Source organism: Hyaena hyaena, unplaced genomic scaffold, assembly GCF_003009895.1.
Source record: "Hyaena hyaena isolate Hyena2069 unplaced genomic scaffold, ASM300989v1 scaffold_515, whole genome shotgun sequence".
Taxonomy (NCBI): domain Eukaryota; kingdom Metazoa; phylum Chordata; class Mammalia; order Carnivora; family Hyaenidae; genus Hyaena; species Hyaena hyaena.
In genome coordinates, this window is record NW_024081147.1 from 792,616 (window position 1) to 813,900 (window position 21,285).

Below are 21,285 nucleotides of genomic sequence, written 5' to 3' on the forward strand. Positions count from 1 at the left end.
TTCCGGAAGGTTAGTCCCGAATGGATAAGTAATTTGTTGAGCTATTTTTAGCTATTAGTATTAGAACCGGCACTCTCCCAAGTAAGTCAGACTTTAAGGTGAAAGAGAGGCACCTAGGTGGCTCAGTTGGTTAAGCATCCGACTTTGGCTCAGTCATGATCTCGTCGTTCATGAGTTCAAGCCCTGCACTGGCCTCTGTGGTGACAGCTCAGAGCCTGGAATCACCTTTGGATCCTGTGTCTCCCTCTCTCTCTGCCACATTCCTGCTCATGCTGTCTCTCTTTCACTCTCAAAAATAAACTTAAATAATTTTAAGTGAAAGAAATTAACCAATGGACATTCTTTTCTCTGAGTTTATCCAAAATAGTCACAAAGGCAGTAACAAAATTACAAACCTTTATAATTTAGAATGCTCAATCATGTTCTATCAAAAAGCCTAGGTGCTAACAGAAAGCCTAAGCATGCAGTACGTATTGAACATGCATGGAAAGGCCAGTAAATTTATTTATTTTTTTTAGTAGATTTTAAATGCTTGCACAGAGACCATAAAACACAACTCGGCTGCATCATAATTTGATAAGGAACTAAGGCATTTGCTCTAATAAAAATTAATAATTTCAGGGGCGCCTGGGTGGCTTAGTTGGTTAAGTGTCCGACTTTCACTTAGGTCATGATCTCGGGGTTCGTGGGTTCGAGCCCCGCATCGGGCTCTGTGCTGACTGCCAGCTCAGAGCCTAGAGCCTGTTTCAGAGTCTGTATCTCCCTCTCTCTCTGACCCTCCCTGCTCACACTGTCTCTCTCTCTCCTAGAAATAAAAATTTAAAAAAATTAATAATTTCATTATTAGTACTTTTTTTTGGCTAATATATAAGACACTTGGGGAAAGATTTAGATGACCCAGGGCGCCTTTTAAAATTGTCCAAAGAAGATTTCGTAGGCGTTTTCCTTTCCCAGAAGCTACTGATGTGGGAAGCACAGGCAGTCTCAAGCATTCTGGATTCTTTAGGAGGTCACTCGACATAGCTGGTGCCCAACTGGGGGCTGATACTGCTGGCACTGCAGCTATTTCTCCATGACCGCAAACCCCTCTGACAGAGGCTGATGGATCAGAGCATGAGAACAAGGAATTTGATAAAGCCCCTAACTGACAGATGTACAAAATGCAACTGGAATGGTTTTGTGATTTTTCTTTTTCTTCAGTGTCAGATGGGCCATTAGACACAGCTGGGCGAGGCCAAAGGCCACTGACGGAGAATCACTAGAGCCTTCTCTTAATTTCCCCATCTTCTCAGTTTATTCAAAGATACAAAGGAAGCTGCCTACAAAAGTTTCCAAGTCATGTCTAGATGTCCCGTTAACATGCTCATTCATTCTTCACAGCCAAGGGGCTGTGCCTGTTTGACACCTTCCACAGAACTGTCAGGGACTTCAGGGGTCACTGGATCACTCTAAAAGCAACCACTTTCATTTGGTTTTTTTGGAGCCCCTTCGAAACCCCCTTCAGAACCACTTGAGCAGGTCTGTCCAATGCGTCCTCCCCTGAGACGCCATGCCCTTGGGTTCACATCAGGGAAAGTGCTGGCCCAGTCTTTAAAGGCAGCAGGATTTGAGGTAGAGGTATCACACAGCCTCTGGCATAAATACGTGTAAAGACCTGCTGAATATATTATAATAAAAAAAGGTGCTGCATGGCCACAATGTGCCTGTCCTCTGCCCAAATGCAAGGATGCTACTCAACGCAATGTGTTTACATCTAGAGTCTAGTAGGGAAGATAGTTCCTATGCCCTTTTAATGTTTATAATTAGAAAGGTTCTTAATGGTTTAATGTGCTGGAAATGCCTTAAAAACATGATGCTGTTTGGCAGAGGGGTTGGAGATGTAGAATTAGAACACTACTTTTTTTTTTCCTGGTAAATAAACTTAAATTAAAAATAAATTATGTTCCATTCAGGGAGGTATCTGGCCTGTATTTCCTATGAAATAGTGGCCATTGTTAGATGTGAGAGAGGCTCCTACCTGCTCGCTCATGAGGGCCCATGGGTCAACTGTGTAAATTCAAATTCATATTTGCGCCAGTTTCATATGGAAAAGACAAATCGGGCTATCCTTGATTGAGGAAGAAAACAAATCAGGTTTGGATAGGGGGTTATTTATTTATTTATTTATTTATTATTGAGACCGAGAGAGCACAAGCAGGGGAGGGGCAGAGAGAGAGAATCCCAAGCAGGCTCCACACTGTCCACACGAGCCCAACGTGGGGCTTGAACTCGTGAACCGTGAGATCAGGACTGAGCTGAAATCAAGAGTCAGTGCTTAACCACTGAGCCACCCATGTGCCCCTTGGCAGGGTATACTTTCAGATCAGCCCCACTGCTACCAGAAGGATTCGTTTTCTCCCACAAGTAGAACTAAGCCTAATGAACAGACATAGAGATGCCGGCCTTCAGTGGAATGCAAGTATCACACAGTCTGGGCATGATGTAAGGCCCCCTTGCTGAGAAGCTACCATGCCTCTTTTCCCATATGTGAATCTCATTCAGGTGTATTTAAAACCAGTCGTGGGGCACCTGGGTGGCTCAGCTGGTTAAGAGTCTGACTCTTGACTTTGGCTCAGGCCATCTCATGGTTCATGAGTTCAAGCCCCACAATGGGCTCTGCGCTGATAGTGTGGACCCTGTTTGGGATTCTCTCTCTCCCACTCTCTCTGACCCTCCCCTGCTCTCACTTTCTCAAAATAAATAACCTTAAAAATAAAAAACAGATAAAAATAAAACCATTCTCTCCAGTGTCACGTTTAGCAAACATGGGAATTGACATTTCAAAACCAGTATTAACCTAAACTTCATGAGATTTAGAGGAGAGCAGGTAGGGCACAGGGGGCTACTGTATAAAGTATACTAAGAGACGTCCTCAAGGTGTGTGCCGAAAACAACATGAAACACGAGCCCTGAGGTCCGCAGAGCATTCCCGTGGTCAGGGCCTCTGAGCCCCCGCTCACGTATGTGTGTGTCCATCAAAGCTCAAGACAAGGACACAAGAGCAAATATACACAAATATATTTGTTTTCATGCAACAGTACACCTGCTGTCACACACACAAAAAAAAGGTACATGAAAGCCCTCCACAATGCATGGGGCACAAACTCCATCTCTCCCAGACCATAGGGCATCTGAAGGGGCAGGGACCAAAAGCACATGGGAAACATGGCCCACGTCTCGTGTCACTGATGATAAGATGGCTTTAATTACATGTTATCAAAGTAACTGAGCAGAACAAAAATCAATTTTAATGTAACATCTGTTTGAAATTTTTTTCATTTGTTTTTATTTTATTATTATTATTTTTAGTGTTTTGTTTCTGAAGGAGAGAGAGACAGACAGACAGCATGATCAGGGGAGGGTCAGAGAGAGAGGGAGATACAGAATCTGAAACAGGCTCCAGGCTCTGAGTTAGCTGTCAGCACAGAGCCCGACGTGGGGCTCGAACCCACGAACCCTGAGATCATGACCTGAGCTGAAGTTGGACGCTTAACCGACTGAGCCACGCAGGCGCCCCAAAATTTTTTTTCAATACTTATTTATTGAGAGAGCGAGAGAGAGTGAGCGCAAGTAGGGGAGGGGCAGAGAGAAGGAAGAAGACGGAGGACCCCAAGTGGGCTCCCTACTGACAGCGAAGAGCCCAATGCAGGGCTTGAACTCACAAAACTGTGACATCATGACCTGAGCTGAAGTAGGAAGCTCAATAGGCTGAGCCACCCAGGTCTCCTGAAGTTTCTATTACAAGTATGTAAAGGTTCAAATGAAGTACACATAGAACAAATATACCCCTCTGTGCGAAAAAGTATAAAAACGTACCCACCTTTACTAGTTTAAAAGAATGGTACATTATAGAAAACATTCTGAAATTTCTTGTATCACTCTTTATTCTTGACAAACAGAAGATCAATGGTTGACAGAAGAGCTGTACCATTCTGACACAGCCCTTCTAAAGTACGTATTTGTACTCTGACTCTCCGTAAGCACAGCAGTACTGCTTGCTTTAGTAGGCAAGATTTCCATGAGTCATAAAGATGAAGGATTCCTTTAATACATTGAGCACCTCAGGTCATGATCTTGTGGTTTGTAGGTTCAAGCCCTATGTTGGGCTCTGTGCTGACAGCTCAGAGCCTGGAGCTTGTTTCAGAACTGTGTGTGTGTGTGTGTGTCTCTCTCTCTCTCTCTTTCTCTCTGCCCCTCCCCCACTCATGCTGTCTCACTCTCTCAAAAAAATAAACATTAAAATATTAATACATTGAGCATTACAGATTTCAATGAAAGCCCAAGTTAGTGCATAAAGTCTTAAAATAGCTTACAAAGAATCCTTTAAAAACTAAGTATACACAATACAATGATCAGATTAATTAAAAGGGTCGAATCGCACATGCTATAATATGAATGAACCTTAAGGACATAATGCTAATGGAATAAGCCAATAACAAAAGGGCAAATTTTACATGATTCCATTTATATGAGGCACGTAGAGGCAGGAAGTAGAATGATAGTTGGCAGGGCCTGGAAAAGGGGGGTTGGGGGATTGGTATGGCTACAGAGTTTCAGTTTTGCAAAACACATCAGTTCTAGACACTAAACGTGCTCAACATTGCTGAACCATGCACTTAGAGATAGTTAAAATGGTAAATTTTATGTAATGTGATTTTCCCACAATTAAAAATAAAAGATACTTTAATAAAAGATCCCCTGCTTCCCTCCATTCTCTGTCTCCTCTTTCTGTATTGCATTTATGATAGTATATATGCATGTATATGTATTTATTGATTGCACTTTTCCTCCCTCAAATACCCCAAAGAGATCAGCTCTCAGGGTAGACCTTACCCAGTTGCTCTACCCCAAGAGCCCTGTAAATATGGGTGTTCAATATATATTTCATGAATACATTTTTTAAAAGTGCAATCATTCTTTTTTCCAGATTTTAGTTACATTAATTCCAAAGAACATATTTTAGTTCAGCTTGTTTTTGTTTTTTCCCCCACTCTTAACCGATCTTAATTGTTAGCTCATTAGTTTACAGCATCCTTCTTTAACTCCTGGGGCCAGCTATCAGCAAGTCACTTAGCCACAGTTAAACAATAACTAGGGTACATAAAAAGCGGGATCCTAAAATAAAACACTTAAAAAAGTCCACTGAGAAAATCAATCTAACACCATCTCCCGTTTCTCTTTTTCAAGGAGCTACCACTTAATGGCTTGTGATACCTAGATGTACACAATTATAAGAATATAAGATATAGTAGGAAACACAAACTAAATTATATCTTGTTTAACTGGATATACTGAAGTAATTTCAGCTCTCCGAGGTTACCCACTGCAGCTAAACTGCAAAATTGGAAGATAACGTGGATATGGGTATAAATCTTGAAACTCGCTCCTTATCATAATAGTTTTTTTTTAAATGCCCTATGCTGTATAAGCAGAATATATTTATCATTTGTAAAGTACCTCTGGGGATGATATCTAACCTGATCTTCATAAACACCTCTGATACAGTCAGATCAGGTGTCATTGCCCTTATATAAAGATTAGGAGCCAGAACCAGAGAAGTTAAGTGATTTGATCAAGGTCACATGCAGAGAGCCTGTGCAGAGATGTGAAAATAATTCTCAAAAACATGAGAAAGAAGAGCTCTGGAAGTGTGCTATCATACAATTCTTGAAAGAAATCTGGCCAGGGAATGAGACTGTGTCTACTGGCCATACATGAAAATCCATTCCATTGCCCAGAGAAGGACAATAAATACTGATCTTGCCATTTTAATCCAAGAAGTCAAATACATTTTCATGGGTGTCACCAAAACTGGACAGCACAGGTCTCACTGGTGCAGCATGGAAATGAAAATGGAAAGCTTGTCCAAAAGAAACAGATTTAATAGAAGAAATGAGAGAAATGACGTCTGTTATGAGTGCAGCACACCATTGCTGAGAATTCCATGAGCCCACAGTATAAAACTGGTCCTCAGATTTTCAGTTTACCAGGTAAGTAATATTTAGGGTGACAAAATCAGGCTGCTAACATCTTATTATTGTAGAAATAAATAGAAAATGTTTAGGGGCGCCTGGGTGGCTTAGTCGGTTGAGCGTCCGACTTTCGCTTAGGTCATGATCTCGCGGTTCGTGGGTTCGAGTCCCGTGTCGGGCTCTGTGCTGACTGCCGGCTCAGAGCCTGGAGCCTGTTTCAGTCTGTGACTCCCTCTCTCTCTGACCCTCCCCTGCTCACTCGCTCTCTCTCTCTCTCTCTCCTAGAAATAAATAAAACATAAAAAAAAAAAAGAAAATGTTTAAAGACTTTTTTTTTTTAAATGGCAGTTGACTTTTATTCACCACTTGCTGTGTATAAAGTTCTATTCTAGATACCCTATACACATTAGCTCCCGAAGGCTTCATGGCCATACTACAAGATATATATTTTTTAAAAAAACTTTTAGTGTTTACTTATTTTTTGAGAGAGATAGAGAGACGGAGCATGAGCAGAGGAGGGGCAGAGGGAGAGGGAGACACAGAATAGGAAGCTGTCAGCACAGAGCCCGATGCGGGGTTCGAAATGATGGACTGTGAGATCGTGACACGAGCTGAAGTTGGACACTTCACCAACTGAGCCACCCAGGTGCCCCCAAGATATATATTTTTATTATTACCCCCATTTGAGAGATAAGGCAATGCAAGTCCACGAAAGTAACCAGTTGTCCCTTGGTCACGTGTAAAGCTCCGGGCAGAGCCAGGACTCACACCCTGGCAGCCTGGACCCAGAGTCTCCCAATCTCAACTGCTGACCATGTCTTGAGTACCCTCCAGCATTATCGTTTCATAGGAAAGATATTTTAACACAAAAACACAGTGCGGTGCCTCAAGATAAGAGTCATCTCTTCAAATTTAATCTACTTAGCAGTATTAAAAACTCAGTATTTCCCGCTCCCTCCTTTCAGCTTAAATTTTTGTAAATGTCACCACAGACCTCCATTGGTCTACAGAGCAGGACTTGATAAGCATGAGAAGCAAGTTATCTGGACAAGGATAAAATAAAAGTGAAAGTCAGAGACTTTCGGGGTAGGAACATATGATGGACCATCTCATTAGAAAAAGAACAGCGTATGAATCACAGAAGCTTCATGCTGAAGGGAACTGCAGGGTCAACCAGTTCAAGCCTTTGCTGAATACAGAAATCGCCTTCTACAATGTCAGGTTCTGCTTGAAGGGATCAGCCATTGGAAACTCACCACTCACGATTTATTTCTTGTCAAATCTGCACAGGCCCTCTGTTCTTCTCCATCACCTTTCTAAATTCTTTCCATCATTCCTTGTTGGTGGGAGAAGGTTCCAGAAACTCTCCTAACCTGGAAGCTATCCCTGGAACACAATCCCTTTTGTGCACTCTTGCTTAAAATGCAGGGAGCAGAGATAAGTGGGATGATTACAGTGAGGCTAACTAGCACTGGTACAGTAAGATTATCACCTCCTTCAACATGGATGTTTGGCTTTTTTAATGCAACCTAAGATTATAACAGGTTGTGTTGTTTTTGTTTTTGTTCTGTTTTGTTTTGTTTTGTTTTTGGTGGGGGATAGGGCTGAGGAAATAGCATTATAGAGTGATATGGATCATATTATGAATTCATATGCATTTAAGCCAAATCCTCAATCTCTTTTATGTATAGGCTGCTGCTAAATTTTATTACTCTAATTCTGCAGGGATTTAAACCATACAGGATGAGTGTGCAATTATTCTTACTACACATCACCCTATTAGATTCATCCAATGTTCACGTTCAAGCCTGGCCAAGGACATTTTTCATCTACTTGGCAGCACACTTCAAGCCTCCTCCCCACTCCACTTATAAGCTCCATGACTTGCTCCTTGTGAGCCTCAACTGCTCGCAAACAACCCAACTGACAGTCGGGGACCATACCACACTCTTCAGTCTATAATCTGCAGTACCTGTGTCCTTCCTTGTAACTCAGCCCTGCCTTCCACAATGCCCCACTGCTTATGAGCCACAGCCACCAGCCTTTTCTTCCCATTTTCTCAAAAGCCGCAGGTCAAGAAAGGGTGAGCCTGTATTTCTTCATACGGTAAGGGGAAATTGGACTTCACTCTCCTCACCCACCTATCTTGCCTCCCTGTCTCATTTCTAGCTCTGACTCTCTGACCTAACATCCTCCTATTTCCCGAGACCGACTTGTCCAACTGACGCTCTTTCAACCACGTTCAATGCCAGCATGTGGCACTGACGGAGAAGTGTCAACCTCAGGTTGAGAACAGCAAGATGAAAAAGCATGCTTTATCATTAGGCTTCCTTGCTTAAGTGAGGTTTAAAACTTTTTAAGGCAGAGTGTTGGGGTGCAGATATCAATTCAAAACCAGTTTTAACTTCTTTAAAAGGACTGGCAATGTGTTATAAAAGGCAATGCCATCTCTTTGAGAGTTATATACGTGCTCATCAGGCATCAGCAAAAAAAATACAAGCAAGATATTCAAGGGAAATGTATAGAATGATTGTGTCAATAGCTGAAATAGGCAGAAAACCAAGAGAAAAGACAAAATTCTGTAAGGAAGAACAGGACTGGAAACATTAAGTAGGCGGGGTTGTCAGAGACGAGAATGGAACAGATGGTATGCTCTCTCCAGTCTAGACAATGGGATTCTAACCTTTTTTTTTTTTTTTTTGGACAGAGGAGACTATCTATTGCCAGGCTCAAAACAGGATTCCTTAAAATCACACCGAAGTGAGATCGCACTAAACATACTGCTCACGGAGCACGCTTGGAGGGGAGCGGATCTTGTGGGCTTCCTTTTCCCCACCCGTAAAAGGGGATGACAGTATCTGCCCCAGAGACTTCACAAGGCAGTTATCAAATCAGTAACAGATTTGAGAGCAGTGTCTCTACTGCGAAATGATACAGACAGTGCTATACCCGGCTACTGGCTGCCCTGCAACAGATAAGACAATGCAAGAAACTGTTTCACAACAAAAAAGAAGGGCAGTTTTATTCAACTAAAAAGAGGAGATGCCATCAGTTGGAGAAATGAGGAAGAGAAGGGGTTTTCAAACTCCTTTTCTCCTTGGAGCCCTCAGCCGGGGCTGTGTGAAGGGCCAGCCCAGAACTGCAGTTTACTCCAGGGACCCTGGAGCTCCCAATGGGGGACGCAGAGTTGGCTAGAACAGGCCCATCAGGTATTCCCAGGGGGAAAAAAACTAGCTGTTCCCTTTTCTAATCTAATCAAACACACACACACACACACACACACACACACACACACACCAACACAAAAACAGAATTCTTCCATAAGTCTTGAACTTTGGAAACAGCATCCACTCCATGTTATAAAGAAAAGAAAAAAAAAAAAAAACCCAGAACATCTGCACCTGTTCAGATTTAATCATTTCTCCTACCAGCCAGGGTCAGACTGAGTACCTTCCAAAGTTAAAAAAAGAAATGAAACTTACTGCTGTGTCTACTTAAATAATGCTATCTGAAGACTCAATTAATTCCATAAGAATTTATTGCATCTCCTCACCTCCGCCCACAGCTCAACATAGGGATTCTTCATCTAAATGAGGAAAGAGCACTTGAGTATCCCAATATATTATTTCTCTCTACCTTTCCTAGCAGAAAGTAGCCACACAGAAAGCGCTCTACCCTCGCCCAGGAGATTTCTTCAGGTTTTGATTTTTAGAAGACTCTACATCTCTCCCTCCATCAACCCCACTTTAGTTAAGCCGCAGAACGGGTCCAGCACAGTCAATTAGAACTTTATAATCTCAACTTGAAGACTGCATGCAGCCCACAAATCACCCTTGTTGACTTTACAAATGGGCCCTGTGTCATTGGCGAGCAGCCCCTCCATTAAATATCCATCAATAAAAACATTGTTTTAAAGCTATCACCAAGATGAAATCTATTCTTGCGGTGCCCCTCCAGGCTAAAAGCACATTAACTGTAAACATAAAACAAGGGGACCGGGGGTAAGGAGCTGACCTATGAGCAGACATCATTAAAGCAGACAGTTTCTGCCGACCTTAGGGGAGAATTCCTATACGAATTAGATGACACTCGCAGGAAGGTGTAAATTTAAAAAAAAAAAAAAAAAAAAAACAACTAAAAAATAAAGGCAAAAAAGGAGAAAAAAGGAGGTGGAGGCTGCTGGGAGATACCAAGCCCTGAGGTCCCAAAGTCCTGTTGGGTTACTGTTCCCGGGCGAAAGGAATTATTTGTTCCTGCGGAGGATGCTGTCAGAGCTGGGGAAGCAGGTGAAAGAACCTGATAAACACAGCGCTGCAGGTCAACGCCCAGAAAGGCAGTCACCACGAGTCCCAGGGCTCCCGTACTCACCGGCACACTTTGTTCTTGTCCGGAGAGCTGGCCCGGGAGAGCCAGTGCCACCCTCCCCCGGTCTGGTGAGCAGCACGCTGATCTCATACTCCGTATCCGGGTCCAGGTGCCCAATCTTGTAACTCGTGGAATCCACCGGCTGCCGGTCATTCCAGCTCCCACTTGCCGTGCAGTATTCCACCTCTCGGGCAACAATGGGCCCGTCCCCATTGATGGAGTTGGCATTGAGTTGGATCCACAGGTAGGTTGCCCCCACGGAGGCAAGCTGGGGGGGAGCGATGGGAACAGGTGGTTCTGAAAGGCAAATCACAGAGCCATCTTTGAGACACTTGGCTCAGCAGTTGTTTTTTTTTTAATTTTTTTAAATTTATTTTTGAGAGAGAGATAGAGAGAGACAGCACAAGCAGGGGAGGGTCAGAGAGAGAGGGAGACACAGAATCCGAAGAGAGGCTCCAGGCTCTGAGCTGGCTGTTAGCACAGAGCCTGATGCGGGGGCTTGAACCCACGAACTGTGAGATCATGACCTGAGGCGAAGTCAGACGCGTAACCAACTGAGCCACCCAGGCACCCCTGCTCTGCAGTTTTAAAAGAGCTAAATGTGTGGGGCGTCTGGGTGGCTCAGCTGTTTAAGCATCCGACTCTTGGTTTCGGCTCAGATCATGATCTCACCATTTGTAAGTTCCAGCATGCTGTCGGGCTCTGTGCTGACAGCATGGAGCCTGCTTGGGAGTCTCTCTCTCCCTGTCTTCTGTCCCTCCCCCACTTGCTCTCTCTCTCTCTCTCTCAAAATAAATAAAAAATTTTAAATAGCTAAACATGCATCAATTATTAACATATGGAAGCCATGAACGTTTCCGGAATGAACTGATAAGAATGGTTTGATTACAGTTATTTTTAAGTGTACTGGTGAAGCTTTTCATAATGTTCAAATTTGCGAAGTACACCATCTTTAAAACCTACGATTGCTTAAGTAGGTATATCCCAAGGTTGTTTTAGGACACAACTAATTTTTCTGAGACACCTACAAAGGTGTCAAAGGATTTTTTTTGCCACTAAAAGTAACTTGCTAAAAGCTCTCTCAGTGGTAGTAAATAGATCCATGAGGCAATCTACTGCCAACTTTCTTACTGAGAATATCTTTGAAATCATCAAAGGTGCTAGTTATCTAGATCGTTAAATTCAGTTTCCATATATTTATATTCCAAAGATGCCATCAATTTAAAACATGGCAGAAATTATAGTTTATCTCAGCACGAATGTGTTTCCAGGATGACTTGCTTCACAAAAAAACATCACAATGGACTCATTCAGCCACAGGAGAAGGAAGAAGTGTGGGCAATAAAGCCCACCATTGCTGCTCTTCAAGGAGCCTGCAGTAATGAGTCTGATTAAAGCAGAGAGTAGAAAGAAAAGTTTTAAAGCAAAGCGCAAGCCACGCTCAATGGAGTAAAATTCTAGGCAATCAACAGTTAATAATCTTTAAAGAAAAAAAAAAAAAAAAAAAACAACCAAAAAAACCCTTATTCATTCTTTAAAATCTGAGATGGACTCTTTCTAGATCATTGTCCGAGAAGGGAGAAGTAGACAATCTTTTTTTTTTTTTTTTTTTAAATAGCATTCTCAGAATATTAGTGAGGTGCTGGTTGAGTGGCTTGCGAGGCATGGAAGGAAGGCATCCTATATGCCCAATGTCAGGATGTGGTGCCACACATGATGCTGGGAAAGGAGATAATGGATAAAATAATGTATTTCTATCTTAATAAATCTCCATCCAAGAAAAAATGTAAGATCTAGTAATTATTGTTTTAAGAATGTTTCCACAGGTGGTTTGGGCCTCTCTCTCTCTCTCTCGTGTGTATGTGTGTGTGTGTGTGTGACTCCTCATTTAGCTCACATGAATGCACAAAAAACAAAGCCTGCTATGTTCCATTATTGGCTTCGGCTAGCTTGCATGATGCAAATTCTGTCATGTCCAACAGCAGACACAGCCAATCGATCGTGGTCTTATTTCCTTCTGAAAGGGATCTCAGGGCAGCCAGGACCATCTGACCTTGGCCCTTAAGATGGTACCTGGTAGATCCCTAGACTAATCTAATATAAACAGCAACATCAGTTCTCTTTGTTGGACAGGGTGTGATGAGGCATACAGACTTTCTAAAATAGCTGGGAAATCTCATGACATTGAGTCAAAGTAGACACTTTGGGATGAATTGTATTTGGAGGCCTCCAAAATTCATGTCAGCTTAATAAACTATGTTCCTACTGTTCACAAACTACAACTTTGTGCTAGCTCTTCATTTCTTTAAACAGTTCTTACTCAACTCATAATGATTTAACATCAATTTATATCATTAGGCGATTCCTTGAACCGAGACATGAAATGGGACTTTTATAGGATATCTGAAGGCAGTTATGTAGCCAGGCTAAAAGAGCAATTAATTACTATGAAGTTACAAATGGAAGGAAGGGTTGCTGAGCGGTCATTCAAAAGACACCTTAGGGGCAAGGCCACGAAGGTTAGTGGCACACCAGTTCATTTAGAATACTGTTACCGGTGTCCTAAAATAGATATGACTTTAAGTGCTTGTTTGACCTGGGAATATTGTCTCTATTAATTCCGCATGAAGAAAAATACCAAATATGTGAAATCAAATGAAAGATTCAACCAGAACCTGGAAACAATTATAATAGACATTCCAAAATACTTTTGGGTTTGCTGGAAGAATCAGTTATTTATTTAAATTTTGAATACATTTTCCCAAAGGGAAGGAAGGAAGGGAGGGAGGGGGGGAGGACAGAAGGAAGGAAGGAATTCACTCTATACTAAGTGATAAAAAGTGATTTAAAATATATGGTCAATTGACAGTGAAAATTATGACTAAAATACAGTTGAGCCTTGAAGAACACAGTTTGAACTGCATGAGCTCACTTATATGAGGATTTTTTTTAACAGACCTGTATTTTCTCTTCCTTATGATTTTCTTAATAATGTTTTCTTTTTCTCTAGGTTACTTTATTTTAAGAATATGGATATAATACATAAACGAAATGTATTAATTGACTGTTTATGTTATGGGTAAGGCTTCCAGTCAACAACAGGCTATTGGTTAAGTTCCTGAAAAGTCAAAAGTTGTATGTGGATTTTCAACTATGCAGGAGTCGGATCCTCTAACTCTTGCACTGTTCAAGGGTCAACTGTAATTCCAAACCAAGCCAACAATGAAAGAATTTATGCACATACAGATATGTAAACGTATTTCTAATAGATATGCATATGTGAATCCCTAATACATACCCCACATAATTAAATAATATTGGTATAGATGCATACGTATGAATTGTGGAGATTCTATAAAATATTTTTTTTTATGTTCCAGATTTCAAAAGCAGTGGTAGGCATGAAATAAGATAGGAAAGAGAGTTAAAAAATGACTTGGATTTCATTTAGGGGGTTGGCACCAAATCAGTGCACGATCTCAAGAAAGTTATAAACTCAAAAAAAAAAAAAATAGAAGAAAGGAAAGAAAGAAAGAAAAAGAAAGAGAGAAAGAGAGAAAGAGAGAAAGAGAGAAAGAGAAAGAAAGAAAGAAAGAAAGAAAGAAAGAAAGAAAGAAAGAAAGAAAGAAAGAAAGAAACAAGAAATTAAAAGGAAGGAAGTTACAAACTTTATAGACTTTAGTTTTTTCCATTTTTAGGAAATCACTACTCCAAATATTACATATACATAAAAAAATTAAATTATATACAGGTGGCTTAACAATGTCATTGCATCATTTCAATGTAATTATCTCAAGGTAATACTTTATTAAGTATAACATGCTAGTAAAATTCAGCATGGTAGCACATTAAAAAATAAAATATATGAAAAATATGGCTATAAAATTATAAATGGAAGGGCAGCTAAGTGGCTCAATCGGGTAAGCGTCCAACTCTTGATGACTCTTGACTTCAGCATAAGTCATGATCTCATGGTTCATGGGACCGAACCCTACACTGGACTCTGTGTTGACAGTGCAGAGCCTGTTTGGGATTCTTTCTCTCCCTCTCTCTCTGTCCCTATCCCACTCATGTGCTCTCTCTCTCTCTCTCTTTCTCTCTTAAAACAGAAAAATAAATATATTTTTTTTAATTTTAACCTTTTAATTTATTATTGACAGACAGACAGAGCATGAGCAGGGGAAGGGCAGAGAGAGGGGGAGACACAGAATCTGAATAAGGCCCCAGGCTCTGAGCTGTCAGCATAGAGCCCAATGCAGGGCTCGAACTCACAAACCGTGAGATCAAGACCTGAGCCGAAGTCGGACGCTTTACTGACTGAGCCACCCAGGCACCCCAAATAGAAAAATAAACATTAAAAAAATTATAAATGGAGCAAAAGTCAAATTTCAGATTTGAGCCAAAACTGCAAGCCAATTGTCCCTGGCTTTGGCTGTGTGCAGACATGGAAAGAGGTGCCTGAACAGTTTTATCACAATGAGTGAAGCTGCCATGACATGTCCTAATTCAGGAAAATGTGCTGCATCAAGGTGACTAAGAACCCATTCATTCTTTGTGGTCATGTGTGCTCTGGAAGACTAGAAATTTATTATTTACTTATGCAACTAAACAAACGAACTTTTCCACAGAGGCAATTTTTAGCGAGGTTACTAGATTGAGGTTTTCCTGGTGATGAAGCCAAATGCCTCAAGAACATGGATGATCATAGTGAAACAATGTAGCAACTGTCAGTCAGAAAATAAAACACAATCACAAGGAACTGAGCCAAGATCAACATTAAGTAATAATAATGATAATAAAGAGTTCAGTCATGGAACACTGAGGCGGCCACTTTACAGGATGTGTTGGTAAATGGTGTCCATTTCTACACTGGGACTCCTCGCTTCTCAGAGAGCCTTCTGGAGAGCAGGACGTGCATTACTGTGAAGAATTTGTTTTCTTACAGTTATTAAGCCTAAACTCAGGGGCGCCTCGGTGACTCAGTCAGGTAAACGTCTGACTTTGGCTCAGGTCATAGTCTCATGGTTTGTGATTTCGAGCCCCGCATCAGGCTCTCTGTTGTCAGTGTAGAGTCTGGAGCCTGCTTTGAATCCTAGGCCCTTCCCCCTATTCATGCATGTGCTGTCTCTCTCTCTCTCTCTCTCTCCCAAAAATAAATAAACATTTAAATAAATAAATAAACCTACAAAGAAATAAAAATAAACCTAAACTCAAATACTAGCCAGATCAGCTAAAGTTTCACTACCAACCAAAATTTGTAAGAATCTGACATGGCAAAATATATTAGTGGAGTAGATATTTCAATGTGCAGCAATTAGTCACCACTGGATTAATACTGCTTATGGAGGGGGGAGCTCACCAATAAACATTTCTCTCATAAGACAGGAGTGACTAATATTGGCAGTAGTATTTCACAACAGAAGCATAAGACAAAATCACCTACAGGTTTTATGACAGAGGCTATATACCCCCAGAGATTTTCATTCATATTGCTGGGGGTGGGGGGGGAGGAGGGAAGAATAGCTGGCAGACAGTTATATGTTTTAAAATTCAGAAAGGTGGTAGTGACAAGCATCCCTAAATGTGCATCACTGACATACAGGAGCAGAGGGTAAGAATCATCTTGTCTTCTTCCTCCCCATCAAGGCCCTAACAGGTGCCGACTGCTTACTATGTATGTGCCTGTTTGAAGTACCATTCATATGCTTTTTGCACTTGACCTTCCTAATCGCCATATGATACAGGTGACATTTTTGATGTCTGTTTTATACATGAGGAAACAGAAGCACAGAGAGGGTAAGCCACTGGCCCATGCCTGCATAGCTAGTTCTGGCCTTTGACCCCTGCAGTTTTTAAAACAGCTTGCACAGAGAACCTTGCTGATAAAATAACCCATCCAAAAGAGATCAGTTTTATGTTTCGTATTTAACAAATGCAGGGGAAAAGATTCAAAAGCGGACAACATTCTGTTCTCCTAGGACAGAACAGCAATGGCCAGCCAGAAATTATCTAAAAATGCCTTGTTGTACATCTAAAACTCCAAATTATTCTGTCTGAGACCAAGAACAGCCCCAGCAGCTTTAATACCATAAACTCCTCAGCCCACAAAAAAAGCATTAGGCCAGCAAAGGAAACTTATTTCGCCTTTTATCCTCCCTCACGCTGCCCTTTTCTGAATGTAATGACTCAATTTTTCAGTCATGTAAAATATAGTAATGGAACGTAAGTGCACCATTATGAATGTTAACTCAGTATTATCAATATGGCTTGTGTGATATGACTGAGCATTTTTATACCGGCATTGCTTCATTTTATTAACCACCCTGCTATCATAAACACCCTGGCTGGTGAATATTTGCATTTTAAGTGATTTTCTATCAGTAAAAAAAAATTTCACTCCTTAAAAAAAATTTATAGGTTGTAATCTCTGTATACAGAGTCGGCAGAAGAAGTTGCCAAGAGCACATTCACTGCTTTGTGTGCAACTAAACCAACACAAATAAAATGCATTTTTCAAAAATATTGCGCACGTGCAAAATGTGTACTTAAAATGCAGTCCATCAATGTAACCTGTCACCAAGCTACTGTTTGGAAACAGAGGAGAAGTTGGAGCTCTAAACAAATAATGAACTCACAACCATCTGACATGTCTATTTTAATGGACTATTCAGGGTTATAAAAAGACGTTAAATACCTTTAACTACCAATTCTGCATAGTTTGATATTCCAACACCTCCTTCGGTGCGAATCATGCAGCGGTACTTTCCGGCGTCTCGTTTCGTCGTATTCACAACATTAAATGAAGCTATGAATCGCCGGGAACTGGTCACCTTTATTTCCTTGAGAGGAGCATCCCGTACATCAATGCCCTGTATGAATGGGGGAGGGAGGACAAAAAGAAACAATATCAGCTGTTGTATCGAAACACGAAAGCCCCTGATGGCATATTATCCATGTTATTTCCATGAAGATCTTGGTGTAGTTGTTTAGTACTCATGGGCCCCAACTCCAGGAGAACAGCTGGCCAGGAAGCTGAAATTCTGCCATGATCGACACTTTCGAGATTAAGGGATGCAAAATGAAGTGTGCAGAGATGTCTTACGTTTGCCCCTTCAAGATATTAATTATATTGAATGAAGTCACCAGGAGGAGAAAAAAATGCATACAGAAAAATTCTTTCATTTACTCCCAAGCGATCACCACTTGGTCTTTTCATAACACTTTATCTCATGTTTTTACACTTGGCTAGAAAATGAAATTAATTCACACACCACTCCATTGCTGACCTCATTTTACATACAAACAAATAAAACAATTTGTTAAGAATTACATTAAAAACATAACTAGGTATTAGCATATTGCTTACTAAACAGGTCTGATGGACTATTCTTAGCTTTACTATGTTCTTCCAGGACGTACAGAAACCAAGTACATGCTTAATATTACCTGAATGCTACAAGAGAAGCTTCTCCCCTTATCCCATAGTCTCAAAACCACAGAAAACACATTCCCTTACAGTATCAGCTTTGTCTTACACCATCTACATCACATTAAGTATGTCTTTAGTTTATGTACCTTTGGGAATCCATTCTATGCTGCCTAAAGTTTCATGCTTCCAAAGAAGGCTACAGTATTTCAGTTCTTTTTTTTTTTTTTAATGTTTTTATTTATTTTTCAGAGTGATTGAGAGCACAAGCTGGGAAGGTGCAGAGAGAGAAAGAGACAGAGGACCCGAAGCAGGTTCTGTGCTAACAGCTGACAGCCCGATGTGGGACTTGAACTCACAAACCGTGAGCTCATGACCTGAGCCGAAGTGGGATGTATAACTGACTGAGCCACCCAGGCAACCCACATATTTCAGTTCTATAATAGTTACAATGACCAGGAAAGAGGCTATCTCAAATATGCTACTTGCAAAAATTGAGTAATAAACAATGGGCACAGCTAATGCATGGTGCCAAGCACTCAATCTACTGGTTTACCCAGAACTCATTCTGGGTGCCAACTAGGTGCTTCAACTGTGTGAAGACACTAGGCTCACAGTGGTGAGTTGCAGAAGAGTGGTTGGTGATGCTCATGGCACTTTAGTTAATGGGAAGTACAGGAGGCCAGATTAAATACAGAATCACAAATGATAGCCAGTGGTGGGTAAGAGACAGAGCAGATGACTGGCAGAAATCACCATCTTTAGATACGGTGGTTGTGGGCGGCCACTCTGAAGAAGTGGGCTGAGATGTGAAGAGTAAGGAGGAGCTAACCAGGCAAAGGAGAGAGAGAAAGCATTCTAGTCAGAGCAAACTATGCAGGAAGCTGGAGATGGTTAGAAAGAAATGAAAGCTTTGGATGAGATTAAGGAAGCCCGTGGAAGGGGGGGGGGGGTAAGGAAGCCCCCATGCATTCAGGGTCTTGCAGACTATATTAAAGTGTTTTTATGTAGGAGTATGAAAATGCTAGGCAACACATAATAAAACTCATCTGTATTACCCCGTGATTTATATTACACAGTGTTTTTAAAGGCTTTTATCTATGTTTGTTTTTTTTTTTTTTTCCTTTAGCACTATGCCCTAATGGCTATGAATTTGGGAGTTAGACTGACCAGGGTGCCCGAGCTAACTCTAAAATGATTTACCTTCCCAGAGCCTCCCTTCCCTCATCCGCAACTAGATGATACAACACACTCGCAGGGCAGTTGCGCGAATTCAAAGATATATACAGGGACACTGGCTTCATGACTGGCATCACCCATCCCCATCCGAATTCTGGACCAATGGAGTGATGAGGTCAAGGAGGAAGGTGGACAGGCTGTCAAAACACCACTTTTATTACTAATGAACCTGGTATTGCAGAGTATGGCTGATGTGCAGAACAATGGGCTTGCTGATACTGAAGCACAGAATTAAATAGACTCACTCACCCAGCCACAGGCCACCTTAGAAAACCACAAGGCCTCCCGTATGTGGGGTGCTGCTGTACACGCACAGGATGGAAGAACAGGGCTCCTACAGGGGGTTAGTTCCCAAAGAAGGGGCTGGGCTTGCCTGCTCACAGCTTCCTTCACAGGCAGCTCTTGCTTGGGCAGAGAAAAGGCATCAGAGTGCTGCACTAGTATACTTCCTGCCATAGGGAAGGAAACATCAGGAGTGGGGAAGATGGGTTCCGCCAACATCACTTTTAGCATTACCTGTCAAAACAGCTTTGTTAATAGCTTCCAAAGTTATAAATCAGAATATGAAGTTCCATATATATCTTACATGTCTTACATGTATCCTGATTTTTACTAAGCCCCCTAAATTTGGTCTGATGGAGGGCACCAAAATGTTAGGAAAACAAAACACAATAAAATCAATCTAGCATTGTTAATTAATACAATGGAAGGAGGATTCTTCTGTATATTCTACACACTCAGTCTTTCATCCTTCCTCACAAATAATCACATCCTACTGCTAGGATTACCCTTAGATCTACTAACTCTATAAAATTCAGTTTGTCTTTTTTCCAAACCAAAACCCAAGCCAAACAAAATCTAATCTCCAGTTTTGGGGAAAAAAATTAAGCCCTAAAGAAAGAGCAGATTTCGTATCGGTAAATATTTGTTTTATTAGTAACAGCATCAAAAAGGGCTATGTTCTTATTTATTTCCTCACTTGTGGCATGAATCTTGCAAGAGTATACTTGTACAGTAATTCTGTAGCACTTTTCCTACTAGAATACAAGTCTCTTTCAAGAGAAGTTTCATTTAAAAGAATTTTGAAGTATGTACTTAATGATCACTCATTAAAGGCTGCACTGAGGGCACTCAAGTTTAGGAAAATCTCCTTTTTGGGTTTATACATATGTTGAAAAGAGTTTTACCTCCTAGTTGTCTTTGTGACACAAATTTATTCTTTAAAATACACAGCTTCAAACTAACAGCTCTACAGGCTCTAATACATGAATTCTCAGGACTGGGCTTTCTTTTTTGAATCCCATATACTGAAATCACACAGAAACTTAGCGATTTAGTTTCTTCACAAGAAATAGTACATAGCAAGGGGAAACCGCGTGTTAAGGACTAATCATTTTAGCTTAGGATCCACGCCAGATCATCTCTCTTGCTCAAACCTGCAGGTCATTTTGTACTAAATAGTTCAGATGTATATGAAACCAGTATTCATTCAACCAACCCTCAGTAAAAACCTTTTATGATTTTTATAATATGATATGTATCATATAGGAGGAGCATGAAGTTAAAAGAAGAGTCCTTTACCTAACTGACACTGAGGTTGCTGTCTATTGTGAATAAGGCTGCTTTGAACATTGACATATAAGCATGTGTCTGAGTTCCTGTTTTCAATTCTTGTGGAATATATCTAGCAATAGAAATACTGAGTAATACAATAATTTTGTTTAACTTTTTGAGATATGGCCAAACTATTTTTCAGTGACCGCATCATTTCAGTCCACCAGCAACACACAGGGCTCCAATTTCTCTACAGCCTTAACAACTTTCTATTCATTCATTCATTCATTCATTCATTCATTCCGGTTAGAAAAACAGACAAGCAAGGCAATGATTATAGTACAGAGCAATAAACTGCATAATACAGCAAACTCAGAAAACAGGGAACCACCCTGGAGAAGGGTGTGAAGGTCAAGTGAGCTATCTAGAAAGCACTACCAGTGGCCAGGCTAGCATATGCACAGGAGTTTGTCAGGAATGGAAGGAGGAGAAAAGGAGCCCAGTGAGTAAGAAGAGCTTTGCAAAAGTCAAGAGCCAAGAGAGCATGGAACAATAGAGGAAGTACGATTGAGTCCATCTAGACTCAGGTAAAGGGGTGACATGAACACATCAAAGGGTACAGTAACAGACTGGAGGAAAGGATGTCGGACCCTAACTGAGGTCAAATGAAATTGGTAATTTTTTTTAGAA

The 21,285-nt window shown here is 41.0% G+C and overlaps 1 protein-coding gene across 5 annotated transcripts in view; it reads right to left on the minus strand.

Annotated features, from left to right (window-relative positions):
* PTPRM (protein tyrosine phosphatase receptor type M) overlaps positions 1 to 21,285 on the minus strand; it is a 782,304-nt gene that overhangs the window by 395,705 nt on the left and 365,314 nt on the right. For all 5 annotated transcript variants that reach the window (XM_039255239.1, XM_039255236.1, XM_039255237.1 and 2 more), the window contains exons 6-7: positions 17,071 to 17,245; positions 10,380 to 10,673 (exon numbers count right to left, since the gene is read on the minus strand). In XM_039255239.1, the coding sequence (XP_039111170.1) occupies positions 10,380 to 10,673; positions 17,071 to 17,245 (469 nt within the window). The remainder of the gene's footprint in view (positions 1 to 10,379; positions 10,674 to 17,070; positions 17,246 to 21,285) is intronic.